The 18890-nt window shown below is 38.6% G+C and overlaps 3 protein-coding genes across 3 annotated transcripts in view; 2 read left to right on the forward strand and 1 right to left on the reverse strand.

The window, feature by feature from the left end:
• The window catches only part of LOC120338374 (adenylate kinase 9-like), a 40567-nt gene extending 38434 nt beyond the window's left edge, over positions 1–2133 (forward strand). The window contains exons 39-40 of the mRNA XM_078117161.1: positions 562–713; positions 1095–2133. Of these exons, the coding sequence (XP_077973287.1) occupies positions 562–713; positions 1095–1306 (364 nt within the window). The 3' untranslated portion in view covers positions 1307–2133. The remainder of the gene's footprint in view (positions 1–561; positions 714–1094) is intronic.
• A 1471-nt stretch (positions 2134–3604) lies between these two features.
• LOC120337781 (uncharacterized) lies at positions 3605–8301 on the forward strand. Its single transcript, XM_039405667.2, has 4 exons — positions 3605–3764; positions 4779–4938; positions 6846–6954; positions 7984–8301. Exons 1-4 carry the CDS (start codon positions 3686–3688, stop codon positions 8104–8106), a joined length of 471 nt encoding a protein of 156 aa, XP_039261601.2. The 5' UTR covers positions 3605–3685; the 3' UTR covers positions 8107–8301.
• Positions 8302–10258: 1957 nt separating this feature from the next.
• Positions 10259–18267, reverse strand: LOC120337981 (prefoldin subunit 3-like). The gene is made up of 5 exons (XM_039405887.2): positions 18081–18267; positions 15709–15756; positions 15083–15226; positions 13968–14066; positions 10259–11982 (listed from the first exon to the last, which is right to left on the reverse strand). The coding sequence occupies exons 1-5, from the start codon at positions 18132–18134 to the stop codon at positions 11770–11772; spliced, it is 558 nt and encodes a 185-aa protein (XP_039261821.2). The 5' UTR covers positions 18135–18267; the 3' UTR covers positions 10259–11769.
• Between the last annotated feature and the right edge of the window lie 623 nt (positions 18268–18890).

The following is an 18890-nucleotide window of genomic DNA, read 5'->3' on the forward strand; positions in this document are numbered from 1 at the left end:
CCCCGACACATTTTGCTTTCTATCTCGCCTCACAGCGCATGAATAAATTAGAAGGTAAAATTGATAATAATAATAAATTGTATTGTGTAATAGATTTGTGCGTCAAACTGCACAACCGAGTTATCACAACAACTTTTCAGGTTCCCAATTTTAAGTCAACAATCCATTTGAAGACAAATTTACGGCCCAGAAGATCGCCATGACGACCAATTTAGTCACAATTTCGATCCCTGTTCCATGAAACACTCCGAATAAACCTAGATTTCTTGAATCTCTGCATTGGCCCCCTAGGGTCCCTCAAATCAGTTCTCTGGGGACCACAAAAAAAGATTCACTTGGCACCTTTGTAATGGCTAAATTTAATTTAGAACAAAACGACTGTGATTTGTTCACTTTATGACTGTACTGCATTTATTTTTTTGCTTTTTACAATTTTTCGTATTATTTTGTCAAATTGGGGAAATAAAGCTCGATTCTATGACAAACGAAAGCCTTGTAGTAAAAGGCGTGAATAGGTGCCGTATAAAAAATAAAAAAACTGTCCTGTTCATGTTTTCACAGCATCACTTCTCTTCCAATGCTTGGTTATCTTGAGCAAGGAGCGGCAACTTCGATCATAAAAGCCCTGACTTCAGTCGGTTGTTTCAAACCAAAGTTCCCGTTCATTTCTGTTACAAGAAGTTGCCTCCTGTTTGTGGCTTATCATTTGAAAGGTTAGCTTTTATTTAATTTTTTTTTTTCATTATAAACTTAGGTCTTGTGCACTCACACAAAAGTAAACAAGACTCATCTCTGAGTGGAATTCATGTGCTTTCATGTGCAGAGATGAAAGATGTTTATATCTGAGTAAATTATGCGCGACTACCGAGCGCACTCAGTACACTTACTCAGAAGTAAAGAAGACTCATCTCTGAAGTGAAGGAAAGTGAGAAAATAAATAATCCACGAATCTGGAAGAAATATCTAGTCAACTAATCTCATACCCGACATGAACTTTAGGCGGGCAATGCGCTCTGGTTTGGCATGATTAGACCGTGTTATCGGCTTTCCTCTCCCCCGGAAAAATATGAAAATTCATTTTTTAATTTAACCAGCATACAATCCAAAAGCTTCACCCTACGTTCGCAAGAAGTACAAACAAAAACTGGAAAACTTTCAACAAAGTTGCGAACTTATCACCTATCTTGGATCGAACATGACGAAGCGTTATCGCGATCCTGCAGAGCGTCCTATTGACTTTGACCACAAGATGGGGCAGTTTCTTAGTTTACAAAATTCAGTCCCAATTGAGGGCTGGGCAAAGTAGTCCTTTTCACTGTGTAAATTCCTGAAAAATTTTAAATGTTTGTTTGTAATATTAAAAAAGTTAGGACCAAGTTAGGAATCCCTTAATCTGGGAACCAGCACATTAAAAGGAACAATATGACTCAATAGTGGTTTAGTTGTACATTTATGAATTACCACCGCACAATTTTTTAATGCTTCTGGTATTCAAGATTACTCAAAGCCTTCTATTTTTAATGGAAAAGTAAATATACACACTAAATATATATAGTTAAAGTGGAATACGTTTAGCACTGTATGTCTATATAAATAAATTCGGGCGCTCCATAAGAGTGTGTACCAATATGGAAGTGACTAATTTTGTTTGCCTACTTTACATCAAGTTGTTTGAAGGAACTGAAACCTATGGGCATGGGTATATTCACTTGTCTAACACAGACAGTCCCCAAACTCTTAATAGAACTAAAGTAAGAAGAATCGGAAAAAATTAAAAATTATGGCCTAACCCTAACTTCGTACACATACTACGTAGTACCAAAATTTGGCTCCTTCCCCCCAGTATGATTATATCAAAATGCTGTGACACCCCTAAAAATTGAGATGTCGTGTTGACTTTTCTTTTCCTAGAGATATTTAAAAAAATATCATCTCAATAATTCTCTTATTAATATTCTTAACAAGTTTAGTTAACAACTTGGAGCCTTGCTTTCAGCAAACTTGTAAATATGTTAAATGAGTCATATCAAATTTGAAGGATGTTACAAAAATGCTGTATATTTCAGATTGTTTTTCATGTGACTTTATGTTTAAATTGTACAGTTTTCGATGAAATATATATATATATCTTGACTATAAAATTGAATTATGGATTGATATATCCCTCGATTGCCCAGCGTAGGTTTGAGTTTTGGACTGCGTGAGGGGTAAATTAGGGATGTGCAAGAGGGTTATCGGAGTCCTAAGCAATGTTCCCTCTAATTTTTGTAGTATGTGTGCGCTGAAATTTTAGTGTGTGTGCACTTTTTTGGAAATGACTAATATTTGTGCAAAAACCAATGAAGAAATTTTGGCTTTCTAACTGGGTAATGGGTGGTCCAACAACAAACTTTCTCAACCTGCCAACCGAGCACATTGTTACATTACATCGAAATACGGCTGTGCGCAGTAAATCTATGCGTGTGCGCAGCCTTTAAAAGCTGTGTGCACGCGCACACCTTGGAGGGAACACTGCTCCTAACTTTCGTAGGGTGGCTCACATCCACCGCTCTCTGGGTATTGCTTTGTTAACCATTAAGACCACACATCTGAAGCAGTTTTATTATTGATATAACCGACACTGACTGGTGTCCGGATATGGAAAAACTTAGGAAAGAGTAGGATTTCAATATTTATCACGGTGTAAAGGAGAGTCGGCAAGGTAATCATATTTAACCCGAGTGGCGAGAGCGAATTCGATCAAAAAAATTGGCTAGCTACTGTATCTTAAATAGCATTGATTAGGTATGTAATAAGTCAGATATATATTTGAATGGAAAAAAGCAGTTAACCTTGTCAGCAAACCGTCGTACTATTTTTGATACTAGTATTGACCTTAGAGTTGCCAACCGTCGTTTATTTCGAAGGACAATTCTTTAAATAAGCTTTTCAGTCCTTGTCCTTTTTAGCATTTATCAAAAGATGCTGATTGTCGTTTATTCTTCCAACGTCGTTTTGCCCGATAGTCATAGTACTTTGTTTAATAATCGCCCCTTTTTATGTATTTTCAAGCTTTTAATTATTCTTTTCAATTTTGCTTTGGTCCGGTCAAATAGCCAAAGAACTAACAATTTTATTAACATTGTTTGAGTCAATGTTAATTAAAAATTAAATGAAAAACACATGAAGATTGTTTTAATATATCATTTCAGCTTGTATATAATTTTAATTTCATTGTTTTATTTTGTTCTTTCATGCAAGTTACAAAATAAATGATGACGATAATCAAAGTTCTTTATTAAATCTTTTCATAGTTGGCAACCCTAATTGACCACTATCTTTCGTTATTTTTGTCTAAATTCAAGACATTTTTGAATCTGACGTAACCGGGTCCGTGTTGTTAATCTCCGTTTCGATCCATCAGTGCTAGTTGCCAGAAAGCGACATCAATTTACTGTAAGTCCCTGTTTGGTACGAAAACCATTAATTTCATTTTTCCGTTTCATATTTATCCTGAGTGCCTCGCGGTCCGATATTTTGATCCAACTTTTTTTTTTTTTCAATAAATTTACCGTCATACCATTATATGACATTCGGTACAATCATTTAACATTCGGCAGAAATTTTGTTGACATCGCGATGATTTCACGAGTCATTTGACCTTAGTTTCAGTATTATCAGGCATTGCCTGGAATACGATATAATTATGTCTAGATATTTGTTGAGTTGTATTGGAAGGAGGCAAACGATTTATCTAAGGAATATCAGATGTTTCGCAACAAAAGGTACGTTATTACCTTGTGCCGGCAGGATTAAGCAGTCTTATCAACTTTTCTCTCCCCCGGGATAAATATGTAAATCGTATCCTAGTGTGAAATAGCCTACCGGTACCTATATTTGGGTCTCATGTAGTTTCCTACCTAACATACTTCTAGCGGGCGTAGCACAACAATTTTTTCAGGTGTCAACCCTAACCCCCACCTGACTATTCCACCCAAAACCCCTCTCGTTTTTTACGTCGCGACGATCTCAATATGAGAGAGATCGCTGACGTTAGTAAGTTCTTTATTGCCGGCGCCGATGCCATTTCGGACGATAGTACGTATATTTGACAAGCTCTATGACGTGATTGTGATGTCGTAGTGACGTAATTTTTGGATGGCATAGTCAGGTGGGGGTTAGGATTGATATGTCAAAAAATCATGATGCTACGCCCACTAGAAGTATGTTAGGTAAGAAACTACACGAGACCCCATACTTCTAGTGGGCGTAGCATGACAAATTTTTCACGTATCAATCCTAACACCCACCTGACTACACCATCCAAAAATTACTTCATTACGACGTCACAGTGATGTAATAGAGCCCTTCAAACTATACGAACTGCCATCCAAGACATGCAAACAAGCACCCGAAATCGAACAGTTAGTTCTCTCGTTTTCTCGTCGCAACGATTCCAATAGGAGAGAGACCCATAACGTCAGTCAGTTCTTTATCGTCGGCGCCGATGCCATTTCGGCCGATCGTGCGTATGTTTGGCAAGCTCTATGACGTGATTATGATGTCGTAGTGATTTAATTTTTGGATGGCGTAATCAGATGGGGGTTAGGATTGACATATCAAAAAATTGTTATGCTACGCCCACTAGAAGTACGTTAGGTACGAAACTACACGAGACCCGAAGTATGTTGGTAAGAAACTACATGAGACCCGGGTATAGTACCTAGCGGCTTTTGCTCATGGATCGTAGGAAAACGCTCCTCAACATCATGTTTTATATCTACATATTTTCATTTCAGAGCAAACCAGTGCAAACGTTCCAACAAAGAATGAAAAGCCACCACATGAACCTTCTAATCCTAGGCTGAACAAGACAGTTAATTTGTCGGACTTGAACAAGTTTTTTCTAAGAATGTCAGGACGATGGAAATTTGGGAAAGAAATTCCAGATTCCCTGCCGTGAGTGTATGAAGGCTTTTATTTTTCATTGCTCATTGATTGTATCTGTTACACTGGCAGTACGGCACACTTTACAGATCGAGTGACATTGTCTCGTTGCAGAGAATCCCATTTTGCTGATGAACAGACACTCCTCCTTTCAGGGACGTCTAGACATTGTTGTCCCTCAATATTGATGAAAATACAGTTAAATTTAGTTGTGCAATAAATTAAAAGAAGCGCAATTTAAAAACATCACCATTAAATTTCTTGTGAAAAAAAGAATCTGATTTTTGATATGACGCATCCGCAGCAGACGCCCCTCGTTCGCGAGACACATGGAGTGTTTTGTTTTATTGAACGAAATGACAGGACATTCTTGCAATTTGGAAAGTGTGTTCTACTAATATATAGGTTGTATCTGTTACACTGGTGATGTGACGTCATGGTGATAGTTTTTACAAAATTTCCTTGGCCCCATGGCCATGGGATCAACTTTTCTTTTCAAAGTCAAAATGTCCTTCCATCCAGTTAGCAGTCCTTGTCAGGGTTGCCAGACCCCAGCGATCAAAAAAAGCCAAATCAAGAGATAAAAAAAAACAGAAAAAGCCAACAATTTTACCAAGTACAAAAGCCCCATGATTTGTCAGATTTTAAGCCCTTGGCAACGTACTGATGATGATGTAGAGCCATCAGTTCATTCAGTGAGGCACACAAATAGAAAGTAAAGTTCCTATAGAACTGTAGAAAGTAAAATAAATATCAAGCGGACAGCAATATTTTACCATTCAATATATACAATACAGGGTGCCGCTTCAGTCTGTCAGTATGTAATATACCTACAATATGTTTCTACTTCAACTTGTGCTACACCTTAAAAAAAATTTCCCCGATATCGTACTTTACTATTGAAAATTTTTTTACTTTTAAAATTTATAAACCATCAATTTTATTAAAAAATTATCTAACCCCCTGCCGCTCACAGGTGGACCACTGATAACTAATTCAGTAAATTTAGCGTAGTTAATCACATCGTTATGCAATTGCAGAATTAAACTAAAGCTGAAAGCTCATATAAACCATATCAGGCATAATGAAAATTAGATTACACAACTATTTTTTGGAAACAGAACGTAAACTGACAAATAACACGCAAAACTATAAAAACGAGGCAATGTTTACAACCCTGCTTGAACATCTGTCTGAGCAGCTGCAGAAACTGCACTTATTATTGGGTATGGTTAAGAGTTAATCTAACAAACAAGGAAATCGATGCTCCAGGAAATCCTAATGTTAAGTAGCTAAGTACAGGTAATAGGCTATTGTTCAGTTGTTACACACTAAATATTGTATTTCATATGATTTTAATAATAGTCACTAGAATAGACTTGAAAAAAGCCAAAAAAACGCCAAAACGCCAAACGGAAATTCTGACGCCAAACGCGTTTGAAAAAAGCCAAAAATGGCAAATTTGGCGTAAAAAAAGCCAACATGGCAACCCTGGTCCTTGTCTGGTATAGGATTAGTTAGCCAGGTATTTGTTTTCAGATGCATGGACTTGATGGGGGACGAAGGCGTAACCGACTAATGATTACGTTATTCACCCTACTGGAGCAAGGAGTCCAGCAATCCCCTCGCACATAATCATCCCTGCATGGGATTCAAACCTGCGAACCCACGCAGAGTAATCAGAGGTAAGGTGGCAAAGAGATTCCTAATGCTTAGCACAATGCGCCAAAATGCGGAGCAGTTATTTATTCTTCAGTTATTTCTTCCCAGTTGGTATCATGGTGGTGGAAAAAGCTGTAAACGACCGGAAGTTTATAACGTCGGCTAGTCGGGCGATCTTGCCACACCCAGTTATCCTGATGCTGGGTAATCAGAAATGTGATGGAAATCATCCTAACACTTTTTTATTTCAATTTCAGGCAGGACAAATACAACAGTGATATGTGGGTTGTGAGAATAAGAGTTGCAAGTGCGATGATGGTTATGTGGTTGCTGCTATGTCTCGGAATTGCTTCCTGGGGAAGAAAGGTCTGTGAGACCTCCAGAAGTATCCGCACCAAGATGGCGCACAACCTGAACATAGTATGTGTGTACCGGTTAGGATTAAGGTTGTGTGACATCTTGGTGCGCATACTTCTGGAGCACCGGTTTGTGTCTAACATTTTTTGTCATATACTACTTATTCACGCCTTTTTGGTCTGAACAAGACCCCGCACAACGGTGGTTCCCAAACCGCGGCCCACGGGCCAATTACGGCCCGGGTAATGATTTATTATGACCTGTCGAACTTAAGCGGATCAATCAACTTGTAAACACTGCTGTAGTAGTAACCACTTACTCCTTTTTATTGGATAGAAGTGGTACTAGAGATCTTTTCAATGTTATGTTGTTGTTGTTAGAATTCTCGCTCTTGTTATTGTGAAAAAATCACTTTTCTCATTGCCTACTGGACCAATTGCTTTGATGTTTTCAGTGGTTGAAGATTGTATTTTTTTCTGAAATTTTATTACTCTAGTTCAGGGGTGCACAACACGGGGCACGCGTTCCAAATTTGGCACGCCATACGCTCAAACATGGCACGCGAACGGTTTTGTAAACAAAATTTTTTTTATTTATGATATCAAAATAGCACGTTTATATCAAAATCAGCAGTTTTTCAGGACAATAAATAGATATTCATTCGTTATTTTGTAATGTTATTGAAATTTGTTTGATGTGTGTTTTACGGGAGTCAATTTACAATACCAATCGTTCAAAGTGGCACACGACAAGATTATTTTGAAAAATTCGGCACGTGTCCTCATTTGAGTTGTGCACCCCTGCTCTAGTTATTTCAAAAGTTACTGTGGGCTCTAAGGGAATCGTTTGTGCAATGACGTCATCAAAATTGGAAAATTATTATGCATCTTGTGGCGGCGGTTCCACGTTTGTGACCTTGTGCTCAGACGACGTCGCAAAGACTGTGGTATTGGTAGTCTACTATTACAGATTGCATACCAGTACTACCTAGGTTTGACCTACGTGTCCATATATTTGAGCATCTCTCTCTTGTTTCAGCATATCAATGATTCACACCATCGTATCGTGATGCAACAATACCTCGAGCAACTTAGCGACAAAGAGCGAAAAGAATTTCTAGAAAAATATGATGTTAAAATGGCCTCTAGGAACGGGAGATGACAATTTGGATTGTTGTCAATTAGCGCACTGAAAAGGCTGTCAATTGATTCACTATATATATGCAGTGAATAAAATTATGTAAACTTTAGGTTAATCTTCCTTTTCCTGGTCCTATCATCATATCCTGAGTGAGAAGATTGTCACAGGTTTTAAACTAAAGACATGTATTCTGCAATGCCTACTGTACATATCCAGTATGTTTCCCAGCTTTTTATTTTAGGGGGGGGGGGTGTTAAGGAATTTAGGGGGTGATAAATATATTGCTATTAGCGAAAAAAAACGATTTGTAACTTATAAAAGATGTGTTGTTTTTGGCAAACGATCTACATTGTCATATTCTATATATTTAAATACATACAATTATACTTGAGTTAGGAATCACACCTCAAAATTCAGGGTGGGTGTGAACACTTTGGGATGTAGGTAAATCAATGTACACAGCTAAGTCCCAACTATTTTATTAAAAGATTTCTAGAAAATATGATGTTAAAATGGACTCTAGGAACAGGAGATGACAATTTGGATTGTTGTCAATTAGCGCACTGATAGGGCTGTCAAGTGATTCACTATATATATGCAGTAAAGAAAATTATGTGAAGCTTTAGGTTAATCTTCCTTTTCAAACGTGTGAACAAACACTAAAATCAAGCATCGATCATGGTTGAATGTCTACAATGATTCCATTCAGTGCGGAAATACTTTGGTCCGACATGAACCTAAAAATAACATATTATTGTCACATTAGTCAGGACCAAGTGTTCCCAATATATTGTGTGAGATCTCAGTTTGGATAACGGTACTGATGTAGTATGGGAATCAAGATGGCGGACACCGAAACGAAGTATGTGTACCAGGTTGAGGTTAGACCATAATTTGAGGTACAAATACTACGGGAGTCACTTGGCTAGTCCCCAAACTCATAATAGGATCAAAATAAGGAAAATTGGAATCAAATTATGTCTCTAACCTGGTACACATACTATGTTCGCCATCTTGGTTCAACCTTTTGTCGTTCGCTGGCCACACATGTTTTGGCGCTCCCGTAGTATGTGAAACAAGATGGCGGACACCGGAACATAGTATGTGTACCAGGTTAGGCCATAATTTGATTCCAATTTTCCTTATTTACGAGTTCGGGTACTAGCCAAGTGACTCCCGTAGTATTTGTACCTGAAATTATGGCATAACCTGATACACATACTATGTACCGCACATCATGGTTCACATACTACGAGAGTAACCATATACTATTTAAGAACAACAACAACATAATCTGCACCGCGATCCTAGATTATCAAACTATGGGTGAAATTCACAGCCACCGTTTTGTCGCTAAATTTCGGTGAAGGACCGCAGGGCCAGATTAATTCACTCCACAAGCTGGATATGGCCCACGGGTCGTAGGTTGCTGACCCCTTGACAAAGGGACTACCATTTCTGAGATCACCTAAATCTCTCCCGCGTTTGGCATTGCTTTTAATTCATCATATCCTGAGTGAGATGATTGTCACAGGATTTAAACTAGAGACATGTATTCTGCAATACCTACTGTACATAGCCAGTATGTTTCTCAGCTTTTTATTTTTTGGGGGGGGGGGGGGGGGGGTTGTTAAGAAATTTAGGGGGTGTTTAGCGAAAAAATTATTTGTAACTTATAAAAATGTGTCGTTTTTGGCAAATGATCTGCTCTACACTGTCATATTCTATATATTTAGATACAATTATACTTGAGTTAGGAATCAGAGTGGAATCGCACCTCAAAATTGTTCGAAATTTAGGAGGGGTGTTCACTTCCTGTAGGAAGGTGGTGGGAATATCACTGTACATAGCTAAGTCCAACTATTTTATTAAGCCAACTTCCTTCTCTTGTGAGAGGGGTGTGCAACTTTGAATGGTAGTTTTTAATTTAGTTCAACTGGTACGTGCAAATAATTCCAAACCTATACACGAGTCTAATATGCCTTGACGTTACAACGCCCTACTTCTTTGTGCCTGAAACTACTAGAAAGCCGATGTTAAATGAAACTGTGACACGCGGATTAACCCAGTGGATCTCCTGTATCAAAGGTTGCACACACCTGTCTTATGGGGAAAAACACAAAATCCAACTAGTTCCTACTAAGGCATTGTGTTGATAACCTCAAACATATTTGACATGCATACATTTTTTATTTATAAAACACAGCAAGTGAGGATTTTTATGAAAAGGCTGGATATCCTCAAAGCCTTAATAATTTTAGAAAGGAAACATAGCCCAGAGGCAAATGCTTCGAAAAAATCTTAAGACAATGGATGCTTCCCAGAGTCTCGATTTCCATGTTTATTTCCCTAACATCGACCAATCACCAATAAGTCAAGAATGACATGAGAATTGCATTTTAGCATCGTATTCGTGGTTTTGTGTGTTATCTGTTTTAATTCAGTTTCAAAAATTTGTTGTAAATCAAAAAACTTGAATTTCAGTCTTCCCATGAACTTCGGATTAGTTACAATAATCAAAAATTGGCTGCTAAAAGGCTTTAATAGACTCGCTATCAGTACTTGTTAGCGTCACATGGTTAAATGTTTTTAATAAAAAAGGTGGTCATGAACATGTAAACCAGTTTGTGAGCGCTCTCCGAAACACTATCAAAATAAGCAAAAAAATTTGGAATAGTGAAGTATAGGCTGAATTTTCCATGGTCAAAGGTCGGAGAAACATCCATGATTTTGATAAATTTAAAGACGCAATTATACATGGACAAGGACGGAAGTCCTCCTCACAATATTTCTAATATATAGACTTTGACCACATAGACCAGGGATAGGATAAGCTTTGAGCGCTCCATAAGAATGTGTACCAATATGGAGGTGACTAATTTTGTTCGCCGACTTTACATCAAGTTGTGTAAAGGGACTGATAGCTATGGGCAGGTCCCCGAACTCGTAATAAAACTGGAATATTGGAATAAAATTATGGCCTAACCTGGTACACATACTACAGGAGTACCAAACTTTGTTTCAGAGGTTAAATGTTTCAAGACGGGACGGACAATGTAGTTTGGAGTAATAATGTTGAAGTTTACAAACAAAATATTGGCATTACACTAATTAATTGAAATGTCAAATATTGATCAATTCACAAATAGCAGAAATCATTAAATTGAACTTTTTACTCAACAAAGATGCCAGCCGCCCCTTTATAAAGAGATTATGGTACTCCCATAGTATGTGTACCAGGTTAGGGTTAAGCTATAATTTTATTCCGATTTTCCTTATTTTACTTGAGACAAGGTTATATGAAAAATATGTTCAAATATTTGAAGAAATCTAAACTTCAGAGTCGTATATATAATCACTGCAAAACTAGGAAATCTTGAATGAATTCAAAAGCAGAAATTCCCGCACTCCAGCAGAAGTGTATGTACTATATGGAGGTAACTAATTTTGTTCGCCTACTTAACATCAAGTTGTGTAAAGGGACTGAAGCCTATGGGCAGAGACTATATTCACTTGGCTAACACAGACAGTCCCCGAATTCGGAAAAGAACTTAAATAAGGGAAATCGGGATAAAATTATAGTGCAACCTGGTACACATACTACGGGAGTGCCGAAATTCACAGGAATAGAATTTGAATTTTGTCATAGCTCAATTTAACAATGACTTCGATTACAATCAGTCTTTATTTGGCGGTTACTGTCCCTTGATTGAGGGATTTTCTCTTCATTACGTCCCAATTGTAAACCCGAGCCATGCTAACTTCTGTCGTTGTGCACTGGTCACGTAAATAATCTAAATCGTCGTTTACGGAATCAAGGTTTTTGACAGCAGTTTTTAAATTGTTGTTCAGAAGATCGTAAGCGTCTTCCACCGAGTAGTTGAGCATGACATTGGCCTGAAAAAGATTAGAGATTCGTTAAATGAAAGTCCATGCTTATGAAACAAATATCTGGCAACTAATCCCATACCCGACATGGGCTTGTAACCGGACGAGAGGCCGTGGTTCGCCATATGATTGAGCCGTCTTATCGATTTTCCTTTCCCCTGGGATAAACATGTAAATCTCATTTCAAATCAGTGCTCCCAAACGGGGAGGAATAAAAATATTTTGGGAGAAAAACTTTTCTTTGTGATTACGGGTAGCATTGCTAACATAGTTGGCTCAACACTCTTCCATACTAAAAAAATTTCTCTCTTTTGCCCATTTTGGAATTCCTCATTCCCTCCCTCCTTATGCATGAGACTACTTTATTTGTTTGGTCTTTAACCCTTTCCATTTTTATTTTTTATTAAATAATCGTATTTGCTACGCCGATTTTATGCATTTGTACCCCCACAACTAATCGATCAACTAACGAAAAACTAATGATCCTCTGCTGCCAACTGACGGCTCGTTGGAAAGCTTATTTAAAGAGCTTGCAATTGGCAAGTTTTTTTAAAAGTGGTCGTCTGAGTCACAAACCGGATATAAAAAAAAAGCCTTTTTTTTTTGCTTAGGAGTTGAAACTTCAAACCGTGATAAAAAATAGAAATATTTGCTAAATCCTAAATCCTTTGTGGTTGGCAAACAATAGCATAATATTGCTGTAGCAATTTCGTGATCTAACTCAAAATACTTTGGTAGATGGAAGGGATAATATGTCTTCTATTACCACCCAAAAAACACTGAAATTTGCATAAATTTCAAAAACACTCCCTCGTTCGCCGCAAATAAAATTCCCGGCGTAAACCAAAGCGAGATTTACCGTCGCTTATGTTAATCTCGAAGAAGACTTCTTATCAATAAACTAAAACCCGGAAAAACTAGACCAACAGTTTGCGACCCATTGCTAAATAAAACAGTGAAGTACATCAACGTACCCGCCGCAATCTAGTGACTTTTGTCGTGGGTACGTATACGTGCCCACCGCTCGGAATAGGTTAATGGATCATTATCTAGCTTTATACGCAATGCGCACTCCGCTTTTGTAAAGATTAAGTAGTTTATTATGTGTGCCCAGATCAGGGGTCGGCAAACTTTTGTCATTGGCGGGCCGTACATATTTTTAGAAATTTAAAATCCGAAGGAATGGCCAATGAATCACATTTTTTCACACAGATTTCAGTTAAATTTCAAGCAGTGCGAGAAGACTGATCATTTGAATATTTTTTGCGTCATTAAACCAATTGCATTCAGCATCAACTTTCTTTCGCTCTGTTGCCATTTGTCTAATTATAATCAATTATAGGCTCATTAAACTGAGTGATTGTGAATTATATACTTGTTAGGTTATAATACATTTTAGTGTCTCAAAACAAATTCTGTCACGTAAAGAATATAATCGTCAATACAGCTGTTTTGTTAATATAATTCAGTGAAGCGTCGCGGGCCGGATTATAATATTGCTCCGAGCGGATCCGGCCCACGGGCCGTAGTTTGCCGACCCCTGGCCCAGATGATTATTACAGAAATAACGAGAATATCGGTCGGAGGCCGAATACTTATCGATCGAAACTGCGATTTCGATTCATAACTCTATAGCGACACCACGTGTCCCATCACTAATAAATCAATAACTCGCTAATTATACGACATAATTCATCCAAAATAGATAGGCTTCTGGTCCGAGATATGATGAATGCACATGCAAAATTCGGAGCAAATTCAACCTCGCCTTCTTGAGATATCGCGTTCATCTAACAGACAGGCAAATACCTATCGACATACTTTAGGCTTCTCGTCAGAGACATGATGAATGCACATGCAAAATTTGGAGCAGATTCAACCTCGCCTTCTTGAGATATCGCGTTCATCTAACAGACAAGCAAATACCTGTATGTCGATAAGTAATAAAAACCCACCATAACCCTCCCAGATAAACATGCAAGCTATATACTTACTCCAAGCCATAGGCAGACATCCTTTGTGGGTGGTATTGTTGCTTTTGCTCTGAGAGAACCAGAAAGTAGGAAATGAGTTTCCATTGATTCATCTTTGTCCTGTAAATCAGTGAATTTTTATTGAAATAACACTTAAACGAGAATATCGGTTGGAAACCGAAGACTTATCGATCGATAGTTAGGGGATCCCCCAAAACACAAACTGCAGTTTCGATTCATCCGCTCTTGTAACTTGCGCACTGCGCATCGCACACACACACACTCGGGGGGTCTCAAAATTCTCTCGCTTTACAAAAATCTAGATCACTATATCAATAATTGATTGATAACTCGCTAATTATACGACATAATTCGCCAAAATCAATAGGATTCTGGTCCGAGATAAGATGAATGCACATGCAAAATCTGGAGCAGATTCAATCTTGCTTTCGTGAGATATCGCATGCATCTAACAGACAAACATACAGACATACAAATACGTATCAACATACTTACCGATTAAAATCGATAAGTAATAAAGCTTTATATCAGTGTTTCCCAATCAGGGACTTATCTTCTTGAATGCGGATATTTAGTTATTATTTGCGCTTGGTATTACTTGGTATTGCGCTTGTTATTTTCGGCTTGCTTATTCATCAAGTCCAACATCCGAAAACAAATAACTTCAAAACGGATTAGGCAAGGATGCATTAAAAAGCCTTCCAGTAGTTTTCTGTATTTCAGTGTTTGTCCTTCGCGACCCACTCATTGGGAAACACTGGCCATCACCCCAACTCAGCGGGGGGCCACATCATGCTAAAATTGCTGATTACCCTACATGGGTTCGCAGGTAAGAATCCAATGTGACGATACTTCTAAGGGTGATCAACGTGCCCGCTGGTCGGTTACAGCTTCCTTCATCATCAAGTCCATGCCTCCGAAAACAAATAACTACCTAACTAAACCCATACCTGTCATGAAATGGTACCCGGACGAGAGATCATAGGTCGCCATATGATTTAGCCTTCTTATCGTCTTTTCTCTCCCAAAAAATAAATATATTTAAATCTTATTCTAACTTACAATAAAAATTAATTTTGGGGAAATAACAGGAAAGTCCAAAATGAAGATCTCACTTTAATATCATTCAAATGCTTCACAATATCTAAAGTTGTTTTGATCTCAGGAATCTGATTCTTCAATTTCTCTTTCTTATGATTCAACGACATCTCCATCATCTTGTATTTCTGGTAACGTTCCTCAAGTTTTTTCAAAGCCCCCTGAAATAATCAAGAAATGGATAATTGAGCGTGCTGTAATACCTTTGAAGTGGAGGGGAGGTCATAGCACAGTGACATATCTCTGTTATGTTCGCATGATGGAAATTAATGGGATTATCATTTTACTTACACGCAAAACCAAAAAAAGGCAATGTTTACAACCACGTTTGAATATCTGTCTGAGCGAAAGAAGTGTCTGAGTGGCGACATAAATTCCAATTGTTATGTCATTGTTAACTTATGGCTGATTTGTAATTGTTACGGGAATAAACAAGGAAATCAGAAACGGTTATAATACACCCAATAGAAGTACTATGGGTACGAAACTACACGAGAGCCGAGTTCATAGAGTTCTTGCTACAGTCAGACAGTATCTGCTATCGTGCGCAATCAGTGAATGAATCCACTAACATAAATGCGGAGAGAGTGGTAGTAAGATAGGTGTCAGTTCAATCAACCATACAACCATAGCTTACTGTTACCTGTGCTGAGGAATCAGGCTCTTCTGCCATGAATTTGTCTACATCTTCCTAAAAACAAAAGAGCAATGTTTAAATAAAGGTCATGGATGTAAAATCTGAAAATGGTCAGGTGATAGGATTAATATATTTGTCCCAGAAGAGAAGAAAGTTAAAAAGACGGCTCAATCATTTGGCGAACCACAGCCTTTGGCGAGATTACCAGTCCATGTCGGGTATGGGGTTAGTTAGTCAGTTATTTGTTTTCAGATGGACTTGATGGTGGAGGAAGGCAGGACCAGCCAACCAGCCAGCGATTACGTGAACCCCCCATGCTGCCACGGAGTGAGGAGTCCAGCAATTCTCTCGCACAGAATTATTACCACAGGGTAATTAGAGCTGCTGTGACGAGCGTATTTTTAACACTTAGCATGATGCCCACACGGTCGAGCTGAGTCAATTTTTCAGCCTGGGCAATAAGCTAACTTAACGCAAGATAAACAGGATGTCTTGATTCCTTGCCATCATATGGGCAGTTCACATAACTACTGGCAGACTGGTCAGGTATGGCTTCTTCCACCAGCCACCCCATGCATCTGAAACTAATACCGGCAACTGGCAGAATGCCAGTCTGGATTTCATGGCCTTTTCGAACGAGAAATCGGGCGTGCAATCAGAAATTCCCGCGTGCAAATAAGAATTTCTGGCGTGCAATTATAGCTCACGGCGTGCAAAACAACTGCGCCCGCTAAACTGATTTCGAACTAAGATACCTCTCAATACATCCGCGTAAAAATAAGTTGGATCATAGCAAAAATGGACGTTTGACCTTTGACCCCCAAAACATCATTTCTATATTTTGTCACTAATTTTGAGAGTGTTTGAGCGACTTTAGATACCGGTACTGTTCAGTACATCCGTGTAAAATTATTGTATTAAAAATACGCTGAATCAGAGCCATAACTGGCCAGCGTCGGTGAGGAGGCGATTTTTCTCACGGGATTCCTATCATTCAACACGATATGGTGATTTTTGCTTCGCATTTTTCGATCAGGCCAAATCTTGCAAGCAAGTATTAGTCGACAATTGTAAAGTTATAATTTTTTGGCATCTTTATATTACTAGATTATTGATTTAAAAACTATTTCAACCGATTTACATTGATGAGCAATTGCAAATTTTCGGCGTGCAAAATTGAATTCGCTCGCGTGCATTTTTGTGGAGCGCTAGCGCCCTCGGGCGTGCATCTGCCATGGAATCCAGTCTGGGCAGAATGAACTGGTAATGCAGTAATGGGACAAGAGACAATTTAAGAATTTGTTTTGTGTTTACAACTTTTGTAATTTAGTTTGAAGGTCTACCAGTCTCTAAGTTGGCAAAATTTGTTTCAAAACGTTACTAGTCCAGCAGTCTGTAAACTGTATGAATTGAGAACCGCAGAACCAGATCAATATTTTTTTAACGTTAATGGATCACGTTATGACTTATCGACCTTTAGATCGGTAAGTATGTTGATGTTAAGGTATGTTAAGGTATTTGTCTGTCTGTCTGTTAGATGCACGCGATATCTCACGAAGGTGTGGTTGAATCAGCTCCAAATTTTGCATGTGCGTTCATCCTACCTCAGACCAAAAGTCTATAGATTTTGGATGAATTATGTCGTATAATTAGCGACTTATTAATTAATTAGTGAGGGGACACTCGATGTCACTATAAGGTCATGAATCGAATCCGCAGTTTCGATCGATATGTCTTTGGTCTCTGACCGATATTCTCGTCTGATTATTATGTTAGGATAGGATTTACATATTTATCCCGGGAGAGAGGAAAGCCGATAAGACGGCTTATCTATATGGCGAACCACGGCCTCTCGTCCGATTACCATTCCAAGTCGGGTATGGGATTAGTTTTACTGTATTGTTTGTTTTCGGAAGCATGGACTTGGTGGTGGAGGAAGCCGTAACCGACCAGCGGTTACGTGAACCACCCAACGACGGCAAGGATAGGATAGGATTTACATATTTATCCCGGGGGAGAGGAAAGCCGATAAGACGGCTTATCCATATGGCGAACCACGGCCTCTCGTCCGGTTACCATTCCAAGTCGGGTATGGGATTAGTTTTTACTGTATTGTTTGTTTTCGGAAGCATGGACTTGGTGGTGGAGGAAGCCGTAACCGACCAGCGGTTATGTGAACCACCCAACGACGGCGAGGAGTCCAGCAATCCTCTCGCACATAACCATCCCTGCATGGGATTCGAACCTGCGAACCCACGCAGAGTAATTAGAGGTGCGGTGGCGAGCGTATTCCTAACGCGTAGCCCGTTGAGCCACACCGCCGCGCCGGACAGACACTGCTGCACTGAGACCTGGAGACAGGCAAACTTATGACTTACCACAAACTCTGCCTCCGGAATCCCTAGGTGAGCTTTCTTAGTTTCAGTCGCCATATTTAACTAGCCTTTGAAAACTTCCAATGTTCAAGTTCGTTTCCTAGTTTTCGACAAATCCAATAATAGCAAAACAGCCCAAAATGAAGACAATTTCTGACCGAAACTACCAAAAGGAATGGTCGGGACTTGTGAAGTCGCTATAACGACGAATCGTTGACCCAGTCATGCGTTTCGCGACCAAAAATAGTCATTTCAGCGAATGCCATAAAAAATCGTTTCGAATGATAAAAAAATACTATTTCTTAAAAAAATCATTTAGGATTTATTAGAGAAACATTTTTGTATCTGCCTAAAGCTATAGTTCAGGTACCTAGTTTAAAGTCCAGTTGACGAGTGAGTTGTTTTCACCTACATTCTATTTCACAAGATGAAATGGTCTATGTAGTATCTTTATGTCTCATTTTCCGAACTTCATTTAGAGATTTGACAACTTTCTTAAATTTCCGTCCTGCGTGTTTGTCCTATGAGCTGTTACATTTTGCGCCATGGACCTGTTCAAAATGAAATATATTAAGAGATAGCTGATCTTGACTGACTAAACTGATATTGCAACTAATGTAAAACTCCTCGGGAGACAGTCTGAATACATATATACTTGAATTTAGCAAACACAACTAAAAACTAACAAAAAGGTTAGAAAACCGCGGAACTGTGCCAATCTTTTCTTCTGTCCGCGTGAAAAAAGGTTGGAGAAAAATCAATTGTTACATCACCGTCAACCAATTGCTTATTGGCCATTATTTCGGAAATAAC

Source organism: Styela clava, chromosome 10, assembly GCF_964204865.1.
Source record: "Styela clava chromosome 10, kaStyClav1.hap1.2, whole genome shotgun sequence".
NCBI classification, from domain to species: Eukaryota; Metazoa; Chordata; class Ascidiacea; order Stolidobranchia; family Styelidae; genus Styela; species Styela clava.

Coding starts and splice junctions, on each gene's coding strand:
- LOC120337781 (XM_039405667.2), top strand. CDS start 3,686: ATGTCTAGATATTTGTTGAGTTGTATTGGAAGGAGGCAAACGATTTAT. Junction 4,939..6,845: donor GAAATTCCAGATTCCCTGCC/GTGAGTGTATGA, acceptor TTTCAATTTCAG/GCAGGACAAATACAACAGTG. Junction 6,955..7,983: donor TTGCTTCCTGGGGAAGAAAG/GTCTGTGAGACC, acceptor CTCTTGTTTCAG/CATATCAATGATTCACACCA.
- LOC120337981 (XM_039405887.2), bottom strand. CDS start 18,134: ATGGCGACTGAAACTAAGAAAGCTCACCTAGGGATTCCGGAGGCAGAG. Junction 15,757..18,080: donor TTCCGGAGGCAGAGTTTGTG/GTAAGTCATAAG, acceptor TTTTGTTTTTAG/GAAGATGTAGACAAATTCAT. Junction 14,067..15,082: donor AGCATTTGAATGATATTAAA/GTGAGATCTTCA, acceptor ACTGATTTACAG/GACAAAGATGAATCAATGGA.